General features: G+C 47.9%; 1 protein-coding gene across 1 annotated transcript in view; it reads right to left on the bottom strand.

The window, feature by feature from the left end:
* Positions 1-1990: 1990 nt before the first annotated feature.
* Positions 1991-21796, bottom strand: part of DRC12 (dynein regulatory complex subunit 12 homolog) — a 117159-nt gene continuing 97353 nt past the window's right edge. The window contains exons 7-12 of the mRNA XM_066606115.1: positions 13280-13348; positions 9895-9957; positions 8398-8517; positions 6508-6600; positions 4998-5128; positions 1991-2491 (exon numbers count right to left, since the gene is read on the bottom strand). Coding sequence (XP_066462212.1) covers positions 2363-2491; positions 4998-5128; positions 6508-6600; positions 8398-8517; positions 9895-9957; positions 13280-13348 — 605 coding nt within the window. The 3' untranslated portion in view covers positions 1991-2362. The remainder of the gene's footprint in view (positions 2492-4997; positions 5129-6507; positions 6601-8397; positions 8518-9894; positions 9958-13279; positions 13349-21796) is intronic.

Here is a 21796-nt window from a genome sequence, read left to right as displayed (position 1 = left end):
AGGCAGTGCAGCCGGGGGGCCGAGTATTAGGAGTAGTGGACCCTCTCCTGCCACGCACCACTTATGATGGCACACGTCAGGTGTCTGTGAATGGCGCGGGTTAAGGAGCTGAGCCCATTCCATACATAGCGAGCGTTAGATGTCTACAGACAGCAGCTGCCGGCGACCGTCAGCTTTCATGTCGATCAAAGCGGTTAACTCTTTAAATCCCTGCAATGAGATGGCAAAGTGTCGCTCAGTTGTAATGGCAGCCTGGGGCCTTCTGAAGGCCCCCAAGGGTTGCCATGAATGATCGCCTCGAGATTGCTGATCGTATGATACCCTATGGGGACTAAAGAAAAAAAAAAAAAATGAGAAAAAAGTTTTTTTTTAATTAAATGCCTTTAACTTTTCTGCTCATCACATTAAAAAACTTTAAAAAATCTAGGTCCTCAAAGTCCAGTGTAAAAGATCCCATTATTAATGCTGCACGGCGAACGCCAGCAGGAAAAAAATCATATATGCAATACAAGAACTGCGCTATTTTTGATAATGGGTATTGCAGTTATCATACTAACCCAAATAATGATAACTTGTCATTGTTACTGCACCATGAACCTCGTAGAAGCCATACCCCCAAAAATGGCGCAATTGCATTTTTCTATTTCTCCCCACTAGAAACTTGTAAAGGTTTTTCAGTAAATTATATGATACGTTTTATGGTACTACGGAAGGAGATAACTCGTCCCACTAAGAACTCCTGTAGCTTTGGCACCGGGAAAAATACAAGAGCTCTGATTTTAACATGGGGAGGAAAAAGAAAAATCACATATGGATTAATGCTGATTGCTGGGTGGCACAGAGGGAAGGGGTTAACGACGCTAAACGCTGGAGGTCGCCTCGTGGCTCTGAGCTGCGGCCGTATGTTAACGGGTTAATTTCCCACCGCGTAATGCCATGTATGTATTGCACAAGTAAAGCTGTCCATCAGTTTCTCACTGATTTCAGGACCTCTGCTTGCTGTGAGTCATAGTTTACACATAATTTACTCCGGCCATGTGACGCTTGACAAGCGCTCATCTTGTTCCAGGACAGACGCCGCTGTAATTGCTGTCAGGGATCCCACCGAGCGCCGTCATCACATAACAGGTCAGATTTCAATGCCTGGATTTGACCATTGCAGTGTCCCAGTGAATTACAGCAAGCAGAGATCTTGAACACTATGAGGATTTGATGGATAAAAAGCGTATTAGAGTGTTGCACAGTGAAAAGACAGAAGCTGGGCTGAGCTTTTTATTTATCCAAACCAGCACACGTTTCGGGGGTGCAGACCCTTCCTCAGATTGACTGGATGGAGCGCAGCCTGGTTGTGTTCACCACTAGAGGGCCTGGCAGGTATGTAGTGTCTCCGCGGCACAGCAATCAGGTCCCCAGCGGTGAATGCAGCCAGACTGCCAGCGGGGAGACAATTTTTAGGGAATTTCTAGTTGTGCAATCTTGATCATTAAAGTAGCTCAAAAAATGAGATTAAGGCTTCAGTCACAGGAGCGTACTTTGGCCGCCCACGGGCTGATATACGCTGCCCATCTGATGCATTGGTTTACAATGCATCAGTTCAGATGGATGGATTCCTGTTAGCAGAGCTAAACTGTCTCCCTCCGCCCGCATCCCAGGCTTGGCATATACCCGCTGTCTGAGCGGGCGCACAATAGGGGTATTTATGTGCCCGTTCACGGGATTTTCTGTCACACTGTGGCTGTGACAGGGCCGACCGAAAATTACCTACGCCCTTCTGAAAGAGCCCTAAGGCATCCGGTCTAATCACACATGGATGAATGCTGATTGCTGGGTGGCACTTATTACCAGTTAAGCCCAGGTGCTGCCCGCTATTACAGTGAAGTACGGCAGGATGTACGAGCGCCCAGACGCTTCTATTATTAACCAGTTTAGTGATAGAATGATGATAAAACTGGGTGCACAAAGCAAGCCAATGTAAACCGAACCAGCAGCACAAGATTGATGCCCGGGCAGTTTATTTTGTACCCGTACTGCGCCCACCAATCAGGACGCCTGCATTTATATAGCAAAATCTGGTGCATAATACGTGGTCAAAATCCAAAGCCGACCCTCCTGTTTCTGCAGCAGATTTTTAACCCCATTCAAAGGGGCGAACCAGCGAGCAGAAACCACAGCAGGAATTGTTGAGGCGTCCGTTTTCTACTGGCAATGCAGATTCCCCGCGGACGTAACGGGGCACTAAAACCGCGCAGATTGTGGCATTGAATCCGCAAGCATTAATCTCCAATGGACCGACAGCAGATTGTAGCTCTGATATACTTGGTCGTTGCACCCAGGAGCCTCCGACCCCACCAAGCCTTCGGCCTCAGATGTCCAGAGGGTTCAGGCCGCAGTCTTGAAGCATGTGCTTGTATTGCTGATGGACGGTTAAAGCCTCCTTCGCCCACCGCTGTCCGGCCAGAGCGAGATTAGACAGGATCCGATCCAGGGAGGACTGGGGATACACAAGATAAGCTTTTACACAACATGATCGGATCACGTGGGGCTCAGGATCTGCATCCACGGCTCTCAAACACGTTTTACCCATTTAGATTTTTTTAAGTAATATTTTTTAAACAAGAGCCATCTTTACAGCGACGCTGCCTGCGTGCCGCGGCGGTTATATGCCTGCGTGCCGTGGCGGTTATATGCCCGCGTGCCGTGGCGTTTTAAGTAACAGTCCTTATGAGATAAGAGTATGCAAAACGCGTCAGAAAGGCGGCCGTCAGTCAGCTTCTCTCCTCCAATCAGAGTAGCCACGGGGTTCATGGAAGCACTCTTCAGAGGAGAGACGCTGTCTGACCGGACTCTTCTCTGGAAACAGAGTCCTTTTCACAACTCCTTTATTTTTAACCTTTAAGGAGGCGTCTAAACACGGGCGAGAAAATCGTGTGAGATTTGTGCGTTGCAGGAACATGAGCGCCAATCATATAAATGAGCAATGTTTTCCCGGCATAGCACTGCGCTGTGAGAAACGAATCGCTGGATGTTGTATCTGGCTGTGTGATCTCGCAGCGCCGGCTCCATTAAGGCAGCAGCGCCGGCTCCAATGAAAGCAATGGGAGAAGTCTGAGATCCTCTGCCACAGCTGTGACAGCCACCGAAGTGATGCGAGGCTGTTTTCCTCGGGACTTTCACGTCAGCAAGTGTGATACCAGGTCGTCAATCACAGCCCGATATCACACTAGCCGTGTGACGTTCACCTAAACAGGACCAGTCGCTGGATGCAGTCCGCAGGGCCGGCTGCGCGGCTCTACCACTGCAGCCTCGCTGACCATCCTCCTTCAGTTCTTTCATCACCTCCTCTCTTCACCCAGATGGGCTATTTGGGTCCGGCTCCCAGCACCGTTAATGTGTCAAGTGGGCGGTGGCTGATGTTGGACTTGATTCGCAGCCTGATGTCACGCATTAAGGGCGCCTTCACACTTGCGATCGCAATATCGCTGCGTTTTTTTAACACAAATGTCAACAGGACTTTCCAATGTTTGTGATTTTTGTGCGATGTGCTTTTTAACATTAGAAAGTCCTATTGACAGTCGCGTCAGAAAAAAAGACAGCGATATCGCGATCGCAAGTGTGAAGGCACCCTAAGGCCTCATGTCCACGGGCGACATTTCACTGTGTTACCCATGGCGATAATCCGCACGTTGGCAACGCAGTGAATGCTTTCCATAGGAGAACTGTGGAAAGCACAGCCCGAGGTACACGAGCAGAAATTCGCTTGCGATTTTCCACTTGCGTCTAAAAATCACGGCATAGCACGATTCTCAGCAATGAGCCCATCATTAAGATAGGTTCATCGTGGAAAATCGCAATGACAAAGTGCTCCCCGGCGCGGCTCCCATGGTGGTATTTTGCGCCGTCCGCAAACGGCCGGCCTAAGGCTTCTTTCACATGAGCGCATATCGGCCGGCCGTTTGCACTGTGAACTGATGCATTAGATTCCAATCCATCAGATCACATTGGCCATTTCTGAGACGTAAAAACGGCCAACCAAAACAATATAGCGCCGGGTGTTTTTATGTCGGGCCCAAAAGATAGTCCTGAAACTATCTTTTGGGCCGGAAATACATCGGCCGCTGCATGGGGTCTTATGGGAGCCCATGGCAGTGGCCGTAGGTGGAGAGAATTTAGCAGCGTGGCTGCTAAACTTCCTCCCTCTGTTCTCCTCCCCCCGTGCAGGCTCACCTGTCGTTCCTCCCCCGCTCTGTGCAATGGGAGGGGGCGGAGCTAAGCACCGCTCCGCCTCGCATCCTCCCATTGACGGCTATGGACTAGGGGCAGGATGGAGCGGAGCCAGGTGCCCGCCCTCTCCCTGCCCTTGTCCATAGCCAATGGTAGGTGGTGGGGCGGACTGGTGCTTAGATCCACCCCCGTCCTGCCACCTCACATTGTACAGAACGAGCAGGGAGGAACGACAGGTGAGCCTGCGATTGGAAGGGAGGGGAAATGGGTGAAGGCCTGGTTAGCGCGGCACATTTGCGCCGGCCTCACCAGGCCATATGAACGGGCGCACAAACGTTTGATTTGTGCGCTCATTCACCAGATTTTCCTCTCTTAATGTAGTGTATATCGGCCGGCCGCAGATGCAGACGGTCCGGATGACTTCATCCCATGACAGGTTCGCTTCACTGTTATACATTCCCCTTCGGTAATGCTGCACCAGAAGTGGCCTTGTAACCCCGTCTCGCTGTCAGCAGCTACTATGCAGATTGGGACCGCAGCACAGAATGAAGATGAAGGCCCTCATTAATCAAAAACAGTCAAATGGAAACACTGCAACCAATCACAGTGTAGCTTTTATGTCCCATAGCCGTATTAAGGAATGACAAGTGCGCTGTGATTGGCTGCTGTGAGCAGTGATGTCAGTTTTTCTAATTGGATACAAGCGCCCCATATGTTGTTCAATGTGACAGCAGCAAGAGGCGCTCTGCAATGCTCAGCTATCACATAAAGCTTACATGGAGGATCTGCTCATATTCCGTCTCCATGCTTTCTACTTGATTCTTTAACTCTTCAATCTCTGCCTCCTTCTCCTCTGTAATGCGGTGCGATTCATCTTTGAGCAACTGAAAGGCATGCTGGGAATTGCCTATTTTAAAAGAGCAGAAAGATTAAACAGTTAAGGTGGAAGAGATTACGTGACGGACAACAAATCACTTGTGAATCTTAGAGAAGTGAACAGGATCCTGCAGCAAAATGGGCCACTGTAAGCTGAAGGCAATCTCAGGGTGCCGTGAATCTGGGTAGCCAACAGCAAGTGTGTGTGTGTGTGTCTTTCATGGGCGGCACATACCTGAATAGCCAAGAGCCGACAACTACTTAAAGGGGTTGTCCCATTTCTAGCTGCAGCTCCGTACATTGTGCAGAGGCCCGGGTTGGTACTGCAGACGGAGTTTCATTCAATTTTTAAATCTGGGTTCTCCTACAGGGAATTAGCAACAATGTTTTATGCGTGAATGCCGACTGGCTGAATACAGAGAGTACGGTAATGGCACAGATACGGTTTACTACGCAGAAGGCCTTCCACTGAAACCCAGCGAGCTTCAGTAATGGCAAGGAAAACCGTTTAACAGCTCATAGCTGACGTAGATCTATAATGCAATTTATGCCACTTTGCAGTGTAAATTCTAGGAAGTTTGACAGGCTGCGGGCGCTTAGGCCACTCCTACTAAGCGCTGCGCACTTTCCAAAAATTTGCCATGCGCAGCGTAAAGAGGAAGAGATTATTTTTGCACAAAACAGGTATGTGCCAAATGTCTGTCTTTACAATTCCTCCTATTGACAACGGTGGATACAATGTATATATGGATACAATGTATATATGGATACAATGTATGTAGTCACAGCTGACACATTGAGCTATTATTCGGATTGCCAGATTTGGAGTCAGGAAGGAATGGTTTTCCCTAAAATGAAGCAAACTGACTTTTACCTCATGGGGAGATTTTTGTCTTCCTCTGGATCAACATTGGGGGTTGGGGCTCCTTTACGATGGCGATCGCGATTTTGCGGTGAGAAAATGGCAGCAAAATCCCGTCTTTTTTCCTGCGGTCTTTGAGCGTCAGCGCTGCTTTTTCTAGCAAAAAATAAATAAAACCAAACCCAAACCGCTGCCGCTTGTGATTTTTTCTTGCGCCCGTCAATAGGACGTTCTATTGTTAAAACCGTATCACATCACCCAAAATTCGCAAGTTGGTGCTTTGTGATAAAAAGGAGGAGGCTCCGCAGAGACAATGGGAGTAAAAAAAAAAAAACAAACGCAGAAAGATACGCCGTGACGCAATTGTTTTTCATGCATTGCAAATGTGAAGGAAACCATTGAAAATCATCAGCTTCATAATTCTGCATTTTCACTCACTCTTGTATCACTCACGCGATTTCATCTCCAGAGTGTCGGCACCCCCAATAAGCTGAACTTCACTGTCTTTTTTTCAGCTTTCCATAGTCCCAGGCTTTCTGAATACTCACTCAGCTGAAGCTTTAGTCCTGCCACCTCTCCCTCCAGGTCCCGTATACGCGCCGAGCTCTGCTGCTTCAGATCCCGGTGCTGCCGCGTCATCTCTAGAGAACAAACACTGTAAGATTCTGTGAACATCACAAGTCATATTATAACACAACAACTGTATGGCGACGCACGCGTGCGGTCGGTCCCTGTAATGGCGGCAAGCGCGATGAGGCGCTCGCGGTCCCTGTAATGGCGGCAAGCGCGATGAGGCGCTCATGGTCCCTGTAATGGCGGCACGCGGCGATTATGCGCCCGCGGTCCCTGTGTGGCGGCACGCGGTGATTATGCGGTCGCGGTCCCTGTGTGGCGGCACGCGTGTGGCTACCGGTCTGTATAATGGGTCAGCATTGTAGAACACATTAGGGCTGATCTACTAAGACGACGGCTTCTTACACGGCTCTTAATATGTAGTCCTGCCATCAGGAAAGTGCCTGCTATATTAAGAGGCACCTCTTGAGTCGCCCTAGCTCCAAAAGAAGAAATCTACACCAGCTACTACTATGTTGCCATTTTTGCACAATAAAGCGTCACTTTGTGTCTCCGGTCGTTGGTCGTCGTCATCATCATCATCAGATCCCCACAAGATGCTGCAGGACAGATAATATTCAGATGTAATCCGGGAGAAAACCTTGAGGGACAGGAGACAGCACGGGCCATAGAGGTTCATGACTTCAGCACTCACCGAACGAAGCATCTATTCTGGAAGTAACTAGAGATGAGCGAGTAGTGCCTTAGCCGAGTATCTCCCCGCTCGTCTCTAAAGATTCGGGGGCCGGCGCAGCTGACAGGTGAGTTGCGGCGAGGAGATCTCCCCTCCGTTCCTCCCCGCTCTCCCCCCGAATCTTTAGAGACGAGCGGGGAGATACTCAGCTAAGGTACTACTCGCTCATCTCTAGAAGTAAACTGTAAAAGGTGCCTTTTCACGGGGCGATTATCTCTGGTAATATTCGCCCGTGTACAGGCGCCCGCTGACAGAGCGCTGAGCGGAAAATCTCACACAGAGTCGGGCTTTTTTTTTTAACATTGAATAACTCCGTAAAGGTTCTGCAGATCCCAGTGATTCTGATATTGTTTTTTTCGCCACATTTTGTATTTCATTTAGGTGGTGAAAACAGACTGACAGAATTTGTGTCTATTTATTAAAAGTACCAAAATTGGGAAGATTCTGAAAATTTTCATTTTTCCACATTTTCAATATGTCAAATCTATGCAAACACAGCGTATATATTTCCATCTACTTACTTTATTCTGGATGCACATTTGAGAAACTAACTTTTCTTGACTTTTTATTTACTGTCATGTGATCACCGTTATTGGATAACAGCGATCATGTGACTGGGGGCGCTCCCTGCGGCCCCCCATGACAGCTCCAGGCTGTGGGCTGCCTCCAGCAGCTGACAGCAGGGAGCTGTCACGTCCACAGCCCCCACGACTTTGATTCCCAGAGCGAACATGTTTTTGCAACCCTGAGGATTAAAGCTCACTTAGGCAGGACGTAAAAACACTATGGGCTGGTCACTAAGGGGTTAATCTTTGAGTGACTTCTGTTTGCTGTGAATGGAGGTCTCTGTATGGCGGCACGCGGCGATCGTGGTCTCTGCATGAAGCGATCGCCGACCACTCTGCCTCCATTCACTTGGACAACTATCGCTTTTGTGTATGGCACAGCATCGATAGTCGCTGGTGGGGCTGTCGGGGACTAATGCGCCCAGCAGTCGCACCGTGTAAAGGCAGCTGACACTTCCATAATACAGACATGCTTTTATCATGTCAATCAGGCTTTATAAGCAGAAGTGCTGAACTGGCCGACTGCCCTTCCGACCACAGACTGTCTGGTGCTCCCCAGTGCTTACCGCTATATAGGGCCTGCTTCTCGTCTCGTTCATCCTGTATATCTTCTTGCAGCCCTTGCAGTTTGCCTCGCAGTTCTTGCTTGCGCTGCTGCGCCTGCCGGGTCACTTGGCTCTGTAATGCTTCATGTTGTAGACAACAAACACGTTGGATATGGCAGAATATGAAAGACTGTCCTATAAATGATTACCGCTATCTGACCAGAAGGTGGCGCATTAGGTAATGATGACTTTGTACCAGGCAGGACAGCGGCTGTCGCTGCACAAGGCTCGGCTGCCGTATGGCTGCCACGAAGGTAAGATGGGGCAAATGCTATCCGATTCATATGGATTCCAACAGAAAAAAAACATCAATTTGTAGCGGTGTATGAAATTGGAGGCATATAGAAGTACTGAACCGTCTCAGCACCATAGAAAATGGAGCAACACTGCGGCCGTGAGCATGAGGCCTAGAGGGTGAAAACCCCCAGAAACTGCAACAAAGGAAACACAATGACCATATTACTCTTATTGTATACAATGTATCCGATGGGCTCCACCTACCCCCTGCGTTACTGATCTCCGCCAGCCTGGGACATGCGACTACGCCTCTGCATTAAGATAATAGGGGAATACCTCAATGAGACTCTGCGGGCGCCATATCCCAGCGTATGCCCAGACAGTCATATAGGACCGCCTTCTGTTAATGGAATATTGGGACAGCCTTCCAACATACAGGAGGTTCTAAATGAGATGTGAACAGAGCCTTACCCTGGCGGATCTAGAGGAATGTGATTACATATAGCCTAGTGGGAAGATGAGGCAATCCCTCTGCAGCGCCACCTACTGGAAGGCAGCATTCCTGCAAGTCAGTGTCAGACATTGTAAATTAAGCCTTATACCAATGACTGGGAATTGTGACCAACGCCAGAATAACCCTACAGGCAGCTGTTTCGGAGTATTCGCCCCTCATCAGTGTGCAGTAGGCTTCTGGCTTGGCTAGTGAGGGGCCTATGATGCGAGTCAGGAAGGGTATACCCTAAAATGGAAAATAATCCAACAATGAGCCCTTAGGGCACGTTCACATGGGGGGCATTTGTTACGCAGGAAATCTGGAGGTTTCCGTGGGTAAAGTCTGGGGCGAGTGTTGTGGATCTGTGAGCGCACTTCGGCTTCTCCAGTGAAGTCTATGGCAAAAATCAGCAAGTTTTCGGCTCTAGATCCGCTGTAAGAATGGAGACGCTGCAGATTTAAAGTTCCGCACCACTAGTCAGTTTCCACAATGATTTAGTGCAGAGGATTTCCGCAGCGCCTGGACAGGATTTGGAAGACCTCGTCCACATTGCTGCTTCTGTAAAATGCCTCAGAATCCATGGCACACCCGCCCCGCGTGAAGATGGCCTCCTTGTACCCGGCGACAAGGGATCCGCACAGCCAAGATACCCTTTATCTGCACAAAGCATCAGCATATAGGAAGGTGATGAAGGAAGCGCGAGAGCTGAGGAGTCCACGGAGACTTACCGAGGTGGTCTTGTAAAATATCTACCTCAAGAGTTGCTTTACGAAACTGTTCTTCCACCGAACCTAAGAGAAGAGAGCAGAGACGTCTTACATCACACAAGTAGCAGGTATGACCCGACCGCAATGCCAAAAGTCCGTAAACGCCTGAACCTTCCGTAAAAATAGGGTGCTGAGCCAATCCAGAGAGAAAGCTGAAAAAAGTGTATATATATATATGCCCTGTAGATTGAGGTTTCTTACCACAAAATTTCGGGAAGGCTTTCTTTGCAGCATTAGAGAAAAACAAATTCTTGTTGGTGACCAACTCTATACTGACCACCCTATTAGTGGTGCCAAACACACCTGAATACGCTTCAGATCACGAATTGGGTGAGAACTCTGCTTCTGCACCTACATGTTCAGCTAAACAATCATTAATTTATGTTCTCTCCAGCGTCCGACTGGGAGTCTGGGGCCCAGCAGTGGGATTGATTCTGGGGGCCCAACCCTACAGCTACGTGGAAATAATCCCTAAGGGCTCCTGACCACGAACGATCTTGCATTGCGTTACCTGCAGCGATAATCTGGCCCCGGTTACGCAGCGCATGCTTTCCATAGTGTTGCTATGAAAAGCACAGCCCTCTGTCCACGAGCGGAGAACTATAGCGATTCTCCTCTTGCGGGCGGCATGCCGCGATCCTCGGCGGTGAGCCCATCTGTCAGAGAGGCTGACAACAGAGAACTGACAGTTCTCTCCCCGCCTCGCCCATGGACACTGATTGTTTTCTTTTTCCCCTATATACAGACCCGACACTCCATGCACGGCGGGTATTTGCTATCTTTAACAGCTGACAACCAGCCACAATACCCACGATCACTGCTCATGTTGTGCTATTTGGTTGTCGCAGCGGCCCAGGGCCTTCTGAAGACCCCCAAGGCTGCAACGAATTGCTTAGCAAAGTGTGCCTGCGGCACGTATCGATAGACTACCTGTCAGAATATACTAGAATGAAATACTATGGTATTGCATTAGACTGTACCAGCACTCAAACAACGGCAAGTTCTAGTCTCCATGGGGACTAAAAAATAAGTGAAAAAATGCTTTATTTAAAAAAAAAAAAAAAAAAATGAATATTAAATGTAAACCTCCCCTTGTCTTAAATTAAAAATAAAAAAAAAGAAATCTAATAAAAAACTGTGAATATTGTCAGATAAAATAAATCCACAACACAAGAATGGTGGGGCTTTTTGGTCACTCTAAGATAAGATCCTGAGCAGATCCCTGAAGGCTCGCAGTAACATCATGTATGTTTGTAGCCATTACAAGCTCTCATATCTACAGGATGACTTGGTTTCTCTTCCTGAGAAAAGTCACACTTCGCTCTACTGGCGACACGGGGCCAAACCTAAGAAAAATGTAGTAAAAAGCGATCAAAAAGTTGCATGCACTCCTAAATAGTGACAATAGAAACCACAGATTATCCCACAAAACACGAGCCTCGCGCCGCACCAGCCAGGAAAAGACGAAGTCAGAAGATGGGGACAGAAAATATAGATTATTAAAGATTTTATTTAAAAAAAATAAATAAATAAATAGTACAGCAAAACCAACAAAATAAATGGATTTGGTCTCGTTGTCATCATACCGATCCACAGAATGAAGTGATGTCGTTTTTGCTGCAGCGTGTATGTTGTAAAAGTGTGATTGTTCTCAGTGAGAGAAACCAAGTGATCTTGTGGATATGATACCTTGTAATGGCCAACAAACATACATGATGTTACTGCGAGCTTTCGGACCTGCGCAGCGTCCCGTTTGTCGATGTGCCGGTTATCGCCACTTGTTGTGACCTTAGAGGCACAGAATCCATGAACGGAGAGACTTTGGTTTATCCCTCCGGCAGATCGCTGCCCACATAAGCCGGGATGTCAGCACTGTTTAAGGTTGTGCGTCCCAGTGGTTGGGTGACTGACAACAAGTGGTGCCCAAGGTGGAAACCTCGGCACGGGCGGATTGTCAGATTAGAACAATGGCGCATCATGAACCATTCAATATTGCAAGCAAAAATGGACACCTGGGGCGCCAACCAGGGTCTACACAAACCATCAGCAGGCGCTCACCTGGGGCGTCAACCAGGGTCTACACAAACCATCAACAGGCGCTCACCTGGGGCGTCAACCAGGGTCTACACAAACCATCAACAGGCGCTCACCTGGGGCGCCAACCAGGGTCTACACAAACCATCAGCAGGCGCTCACCTGGGGCGTCCACCAGGGTCTACACAAACCATCAGAAGGCGCTCACCTGGGGCGTCAACCAGGGTCTACACAAACCATCAGCAGGCACTCACCTGGGGCGTCAACCAGGGTCTACACAAACCATCAGCAGGCGCTCACCTGGGGCGTCAACCAGGGTCTACACAAACCATCAGAAGGCGCTCACCTGGGGCGTCAACCAGGGTCTACACAAACCATCAGAAGACGCTTGCATGATACTGGGCTACGAGCCAGACGTCACATTGACTTCACTCCTCCCTCTCAAAGGCTATCATGGTGTAGAGCAAGATGACAATGGAGGCTGGAATGGAGGTCCGTCCTCTTCAGCAAGGAGCCCCGCTGTTGTCTCAGACACTGTGATAGCCGGACATTGGTCTGGAGGCCATGTGGGCAACACCATGAAGAGGGAACGTCACACCAGTCCTACTCCCAGGATTATGGTGTGGAGTGGTATAATGTACAGTAGCCGGAGCCTCCAGTCCAGATACAATAACAGCTCAGTGCTATGGCGATTTGGTCGAGGTACTAGCAGTACGGCCGTTTCACCGAAGTGTCCCAGGAACGGTTTTTCAACACGCCGCCGCCAGAAAGCATGCTGCTGATACAACTGTGCGCAGCCTGCGCGGCCTACAAGAGCCCACAGCGCCTCCGCAGTGGTCTCCCCGCCAGCACATATGGGGCGTCATTGGTTGGCATCTGCAAAGGGAGCTGCGAGGAGCGCATCATCAGGTGCATTCTGCATGGCAGAACATTCCTAAGACAACCATTAATTACCTCCCTGACAGCACGCCGAGGCATGTAAGTGCCTGCACTCCTGCCTGTGTCGCTCATAATAGATACTCAATAGATTGAGAGGTTTTTGATATATTGTTTCCATTTTTGCATCATCTGCAGATCATTAACCCGGCCTGAACTCCATGACTTTTCCTTCTGGGTGTCGCAGTTTCAGTGCTGAGGAGTCTATTAGAAGCCTCCTTAACAACCGCTTCTCCGTGTTCTAAGACATGACGAGCGCTTCCTTCAGAGCTAAGTATTTAATTAACGATATCTCGGTTTGCTCAACACACCCAGACATGACGACCTACACAGACATACGTGGACTCCAGTCATTCACACGGGAGCCGCGCAGTACCTGGCCCAGCCTTCGGCTTCTTCACTTTCTTCTTCTGTTGTGACTTTGCTTTCGATTTTGGTGGCATTTCTATAAGACAGTAAAGTAGTTGTTGTTGTTCAGTATTACGGCTGATTGACACGGATTAATGCAGGAACATAAGAAACGACATGAGTGAACGGCCATTAACTTGTTGCATCATTAAAGGGGTTGTGCCAAGTTATAATAACCATCATCCTTATTTGTATGGCGCCAACTTATTCCGCAGCGAGAACAGACAATGCAACAATTATATGGGATATAGAATCAGTCTGAAGTCAATGGGGGGTGGGGGGATACAGGAGGTACAAGGGGGGGAGGCATGGGGGAACACCATTAAGAGGGGACGTCACACGGTCGTATTTGTGCGCTTTTAGCGCCCACAAAGTCTGCGTGCGTTAAGCAGAGAATCGGCCCCAATTGATCTCAGTGGGTCATTCTGAGGAGCGGAGCGGCTCCAGCCTTCTGTGTTTTGTGCAGCCTGACTACAGTAGAAGTCTATGGCAGGTGCGCAAAAAAGTGAAACACTGTGCAAAATGCAGGAAAAGGCGGCAGTTGGCCCCTACAGCACCATGCGGTTCTCCCATGGGATGGATCATCTGGCGGTTTCACTATTCCGGCCCCCGTAGTGAAGCAGTAAAGGGAAACACTGATGTGTCCAAATCCTGATCCGCTCAGCTGGCGTCAGACGAGCGTATAAAACCACGGATGTATTACGGATGCGTTTCAAGAAACATCCGCAATGTCCTTGTCAGTATACACGCTATATACCGCCCGCAGCCGTCAGCACACAAGCTATATACCGCCCACAGCCGTCAGCACACAAGCTATTAACCGCCCGCAGCCGTCAGCACACACGCTATATACCGCCGTCAGCACACAAGCTATATACCGCCCGCAGCCGTCAGCACACACGCTATATACCGCCCGCAGCCGTCAGCACACACGCTATATACCGCCCGCAGCCGTCAGCACACACGCTATATACCGCCCGCAGCCGTCAGCACACACGCTATATACCGCCCGCAGCCGTCAGCACACAAGCTATATACCGCTCGCACCTGTCAGCACACACGCTATATACCGCCCGCAGCCGTCAGAATACACGCTATATACCGCCCGCAGCCGTCAGCACACACGCTATATACCGCCAGCACCCGTCAGCACACACGCTATATACCGCCCGCAGCCGTCAGAATACACGCTATATACCGCCCGCAGCCGTCAGAATACACGCTATATACCGCCCGCAGCCGTCAGCATACACACGCTATATACCGCCCGCAGCCGTCAGCATACACACGCTATATACCGCCCACACCCGTCAGTATACACACGCTATATACCGCCCACAGCCGTCAGTATACACACTATATACGGCCCACAGCCGTCAGTATACACACTATATACGGCCCACAGCCGTCAGTATACACACTATATACGGCCCACAGCCGTCAGTATACACACTATATACGGCCCACAGCCGTCAGTATACACACTATATACGGCCCACAGCCGTCAGTATACACGCTATATACGGCCCACAGCCGTCAGTATACACGCTATATACGGCCCACACATCAGTATACACGCTATATACCGCCCACACATCAGTATACACGCTATATACCGCCCACACATCAGTATACACGCTATATACGGCCCACAACCGTCAGTATACACACTATATACCGCCCACATATCAGTATACACGCTATATACCGCCCACACCCGTCAGTATACACACTATATACCGCCCACACATCAGTATACACACTATATACCGCCCACACATCAGTATACACACTATATACCGCACACACATCAGTATACACACTATATACCGCACACACATCAGTATACACACTATATACCGCACACACATCAGTATACACACTATATACCGCACACACATGAGTATACACACTATATACCGCACACACATGAGTATACACACTATATACCGCACACACATGAGTATACACACTATATACGGCCCACACATCAGTATACACACTATATACGGCCCACACATCAGTATACACACTATATACGGCCCACACATCAGTATACACACTATATACGGCCCACACATCAGTATACACACTATATACGGCCCACACATCAGTATACACACTATATACCGCCCACACAGCAGTATACACGCTATATACGGCCCACACAGCAGTATACACGCTATATACGGCCCACAACCGTCAGTATACACACTATATACGGCCCACACATCAGTATACACACTATATACGGCCCACACATCAGTATACACACTATATACGGCCCACACATCAGTATACACACTATATACGGCCCACACATCAGTATACACACTATATACGGCCCACACATCAGTATACACGCTATATACCTCACACACATCAGTATACACACTATATACCGCCCACACATCAGTATACACACTATATACGGCCCGCAGCCATCAGCATACACACTATATACCGCCCACACATCAGTATACACACTATATACCGCCCACACATCAGTATACACACTATATACCGCCCACACATCAGTATACACACTATATACCGCCAACACATCAGTATACACACTATATACCGCCAACACATCAGTATACACACTATATACCGCACACACATCAGTATACACACTATATACGGCCCACACATCAGTATACACGCTATATACCTCACACACATCAGTATACACGCTATATACCGCCCACACATCAGTATACACACTATATACGGCCCGCAGCCATCAGCATACACACTATATACCTCACACACATCAGTATACACGCTATATACCGCACACACATCAGTATACACACCATATACGGCCCACACATCAGTATACACACTATATACCGCACACACATCAGTATACACACTATATACCGCCCGCACATCAGTATACACGCTATATACCGCCCACAGCCGTCAGTATACACACTATATACCGCCCACACCCGTCAGTATACACGCTATATACCGCCCACACATCAGTATACACACTATATACCGCCCGGACATCAGTATACACACTATATACCGCCCACACATCAGTATACACACTATATACCGCCCACACACCAGTATACACACTATATACCGCCCACACATCAGTATACACACTATATACCGCCCACAGCCGTCAGTATACACACTATATACCGCCCACACATCAGTATACACACTATATACCGCCCACACATCAGTATACACACTATATACCGCCCGCAGCCGTCAGTATACACGCTATATACCGCACACACATCAGTATACACGCTATATACCGCACACACATCAGTATACACACTATGTACCGCCCGCACATCAGTATACACGCTATATACCGCCCACACATCAGTATACACGCTATATACCGCCCACACATCAGTATACACACTATATACCGCCCACACACCAGTATACACACTATATACCGCCCACACACCAGTATACACACTATATACCGCCCACACATCAGTATACACACTATATACCGCCCACACATCAGTATACACACTATATACCGCCCACACATCAGTATACACACTATATACCGCCCACACATCAGTATACACACTATATACCGCACACACATCAGTATACACACATCAGTATACACACTATATACCGCCCACACATCAGTATACACACTATATACCGCCCACACATCAGTATACACACTATATACCGCCCACACATCAGTATACACACTATATACCGCCCACACATCAGTATACACACTATATACCGCCCACACATCAGTATACACACTATGTACCGCACACACATCAGTATACACACTATATACGGCCCACACATCAGTATACACACTATATACGGCCCACACATCAGTATACACGCTATATACCTCACACACATCAGTATACACACTATATACGGCCCACACATCAGTATACACGCTATATACCTCACACACATCAGTATACACGCTATATACCGCCCACACATCAGTATACACACTATATACGGCCCGCAGCCATCAGCATACACACTATATACCGCCCACACATCAGTATACACACTATATACCGCCCACACATCAGTATACACACTATATACCGCCCACACATCAGTATACACACTATATACGGCCCACACATCAGTATACACACTATATACCGCACACACATCAGTATACACACTATATACGGCCCACACATCAGTATACACGCTATATACCTCACACACATCAGTATACACACTATATACCGCCCACACATCACTATACACACTATATACGGCCCACACATCAGTATACACACTATATACGGCCCACACATCAGTATACACACTATATACCGCCCACACAGCAGTATACACGCTATATACGGCCCACAACCGTCAGTATACACACTATATACCGCCCACACATCAGTATACACACTATATACCGCCCGCAGCCGTCAGTATACACCGCACACACATCAGTATACACACTATATACCGCCCGCACATCAGTATACACGCTATATACCGCCCACACATCAGTATACACGCTATATACCGCCCACACATCAGTATACACGCTATATACCGCCCACACATCAGTATACACGCTATATACCGCCCACACATCAGTATACACATTATATACCGCCCACACATCAGTATACACACTATATACCGCCCACAGCCGTCAGTATACACACTATATACCGCCCACACATCAGTATACACACTATATACCGCCCACACATCAGTATACACACTATATACCGCCCACACATCAGTATACACACTATATACCGCCCACACACCAGTATACACGCTATATACCGCCCACACACCAGTATACACACTATATACCGCCCACACACCAGTATACACACTATATACCGCCCACACACCAGTATACACACTATATACCGCCCACACATCAGTATACACACTATATACCGCCCACACATCAGTATACACACTATATACCGCCCACACATCAGTATACACACTATATACCGCCCACACATCAGTATACACACTATATACCGCCCACACATCAGTATACACACTATATACCGCCCACACATCAGTATACACACTATATACCGCCCACACATCAGTATACACACTATATACCGCCCACACATCAGTATACACGCTATATACCGCCCACACATCAGTATACACGCTATATACCGCCCACACATCAGTATACACACTATATACCGCCCACACATCAGTATACACACTATATACCGCCCACAGCCGTCAGTATACACACTATATACCGCCCACACATCAGTATACACACTATATACCGCCCACACATCAGTATACACACTATATACCGCCCGCAGCCGTCAGTATACACGCTATATACCGCACACACATCAGTATACACGCTATATACCGCACACACATCAGTATACACACTATGTACCGCCCGCACATCAGTATACACGCTATATACCGCCCGCACATCAGTATACACGCTATATACCGCCCACACATCAGTATACACACTATATACCGCCCACACATCAGTATACACACTATATACCGCCCACACACCAGTATACACACTATATACCGCCCACACACCAGTATACACACTATATACCGCCCACACACCAGTATACACACTATATACCGCCCACACACCAGTATACACACTATATACCGCCCACACATCAGTATACACACTATATACCGCCCACACATCAGTATACACACTATATACCGCCCACACATCAGTATACACACTATATACCGCACACACATCAGTATACACACAACAGTATACACACTATATACCGCCCACACATCAGTATACACACTATATACGGCCCACACATCAGTATACACACTATATACGGCCCACACATCAGTATACACACTATATACGGCCCACACATCAGTATACACACTATATACGGCCCACACATCAGTATACACACTATATACGGCCCACACATCAGTATACACACTATATACCGCCCACACATCAGTATACACGCTATATACCGCCCACACATCAGTATACACGCTATATACCGCCCACACATCAGTATACACACTATATACCGCCCACACATCAGTATACACGCTATATACCGCCCACACATCAGTATACACACTATATACCGCCCACACATCAGTATACACACTATATACCGCCCACACATCAGTATACACACTATATACCGCCCACACATCAGTATACACGCTATATACCGCCCACACATCAGTATACACGCTATATACCGCCCACACACCAGTATACACACTATATACCGCCCACACATCAGTATACACGCTATATACCGCCCACACATCAGTATACACGCTATATACCGCCCACACATCAGTATACACGCTATATACCGCCCACACATCAGTATATACGCTATATACCGCCCACACATCAGTATACACACTATATACCGCCCACACATCAGTATACACACTATATACCGCCCACACATCAGTATACACACTATATACCGCCCACACATCAGTATACACGCTATATACCGCCCACACATCAGCATACACACTATATACCGCACACACATCAGTATACACACTATATACCGCCCACACATCAGTATACACACTATATACCGCCCACACACTATATACCGCCCACACATCAGTATACACACTATATACCGCACACACATCAGTATATACGCTATATACCGCCCACACATCAGTATACACACTATATACCGCCCACACATCAGTATACACGCTATATACCGCCCACACATCAGTAGACACGCTATATACCGCCCACACATCAGTATATACGCTATATACCGCCCACACATCAGTATACACACTATATACCGCCCACACATCAGTATACACACTATATACGGCCCACACATCAGTATACACGCTATATACCGCCCACACATCAGTATACACGCTATATACCGCCCACACATCAGTATACACGCTATATACCGCCCACACATCAGTATATACGCTATATACCGCCCACACATCAGTATACACACTATATACCGCCCACACATCAGTATACACACTATATACCGCCCACACATCAGTATACACACTATATACCGCCCGGACATCAGTATACACACTATATACGGCCCGCAGCCATCAGCATACTCACTATATACCGCCCACAGCCGTCAGCATACACACTATATACGGCCCACAGCCGTCAGTATACACACTATATACCGCACACACATCAGTATACACACTATATACGGCCCACAGCCGTCAGCATACACACTATATACGGCCCACAGCCGTCAGTATACACGCTATATACCGCCCGCACATCAGTATACACGCTATATACCGCCCGCACATCAGTATACACACTATATACCGCCCACACATCAGTATACACACTATATACCGCCCACACACCAGTATACACACTATATACCGCCCACACATCAGTATACACACTATATACCGCCCACAGCCGTCAGTATACACACTATATACCGCCCACACATCAGTATACACACTATATACCGCCCACACATCAGTATACACACTATATACCGCCCGCAGCCGTCAGTATACACGCTATATACCGCACACACATCAGTATACACGCTATATACCGCACACACATCAGTATACACACTATGTACCGCCCGCACATCAGTATACACGCTATATACCGCCCGCACATCAGTATACACGCTATATACCGCCCACACATCAGTATACACACTATATACCGCCCACACATCAGTATACACACTATATACCGCCCACACACCAGTATACACACTATATACCGCCAACACACCAGTATACATACTATATACCGCCCACACACCAGTATACACACTATATACCGCCCAAACACCAGTATACACACTATATACCGCCCACACATCAGTATACACACTATATACCGCCCACACATCAGTATACACACTATATACCGCCCACACATCAGTATACACACTATATACCGCACACACATCAGTATACACACAACAGTATACACACTATATACGGCCCACACATCAGTATACACACTATATACGGCCCACACATCAGTATACACACTATATACGGCCCACACATCAGTATACACACTATATACGGCCCACACATCAGTATACACACTATATACGGCCCACACATCAGTATACACACTATATACGGCCCACACATCAGTATACACACTATATACGGCCCACACATCAGTATACACACTATATACGGCCCACACATCAGTATACACACTATATACGGCCCACACATCAGTATACACACTATATACGGCCCACACATCAGTATACACGCTATATACCTCACACACATCAGTATACACGCTATATACCGCCCACACATCAGTATACACACTATATACGGCCCGCAGCCATCAGCATACACACTATATACCGCCCACACAACAGTATACACACTATATACCGCCCACACATCAGTATACACACTATATACCGTCCACACATCAGTATACACACTATATACGGCCCACACATCAGTATACACA

This window comes from Eleutherodactylus coqui, chromosome 6, assembly GCF_035609145.1.
Source record: "Eleutherodactylus coqui strain aEleCoq1 chromosome 6, aEleCoq1.hap1, whole genome shotgun sequence".
Taxonomy (NCBI): Eukaryota; Metazoa; Chordata; class Amphibia; order Anura; family Eleutherodactylidae; genus Eleutherodactylus; species Eleutherodactylus coqui.
The sequence above is the reverse complement of the archived record's forward strand: the minus strand, read 5'-3'. Positions and strand labels throughout refer to the sequence as shown.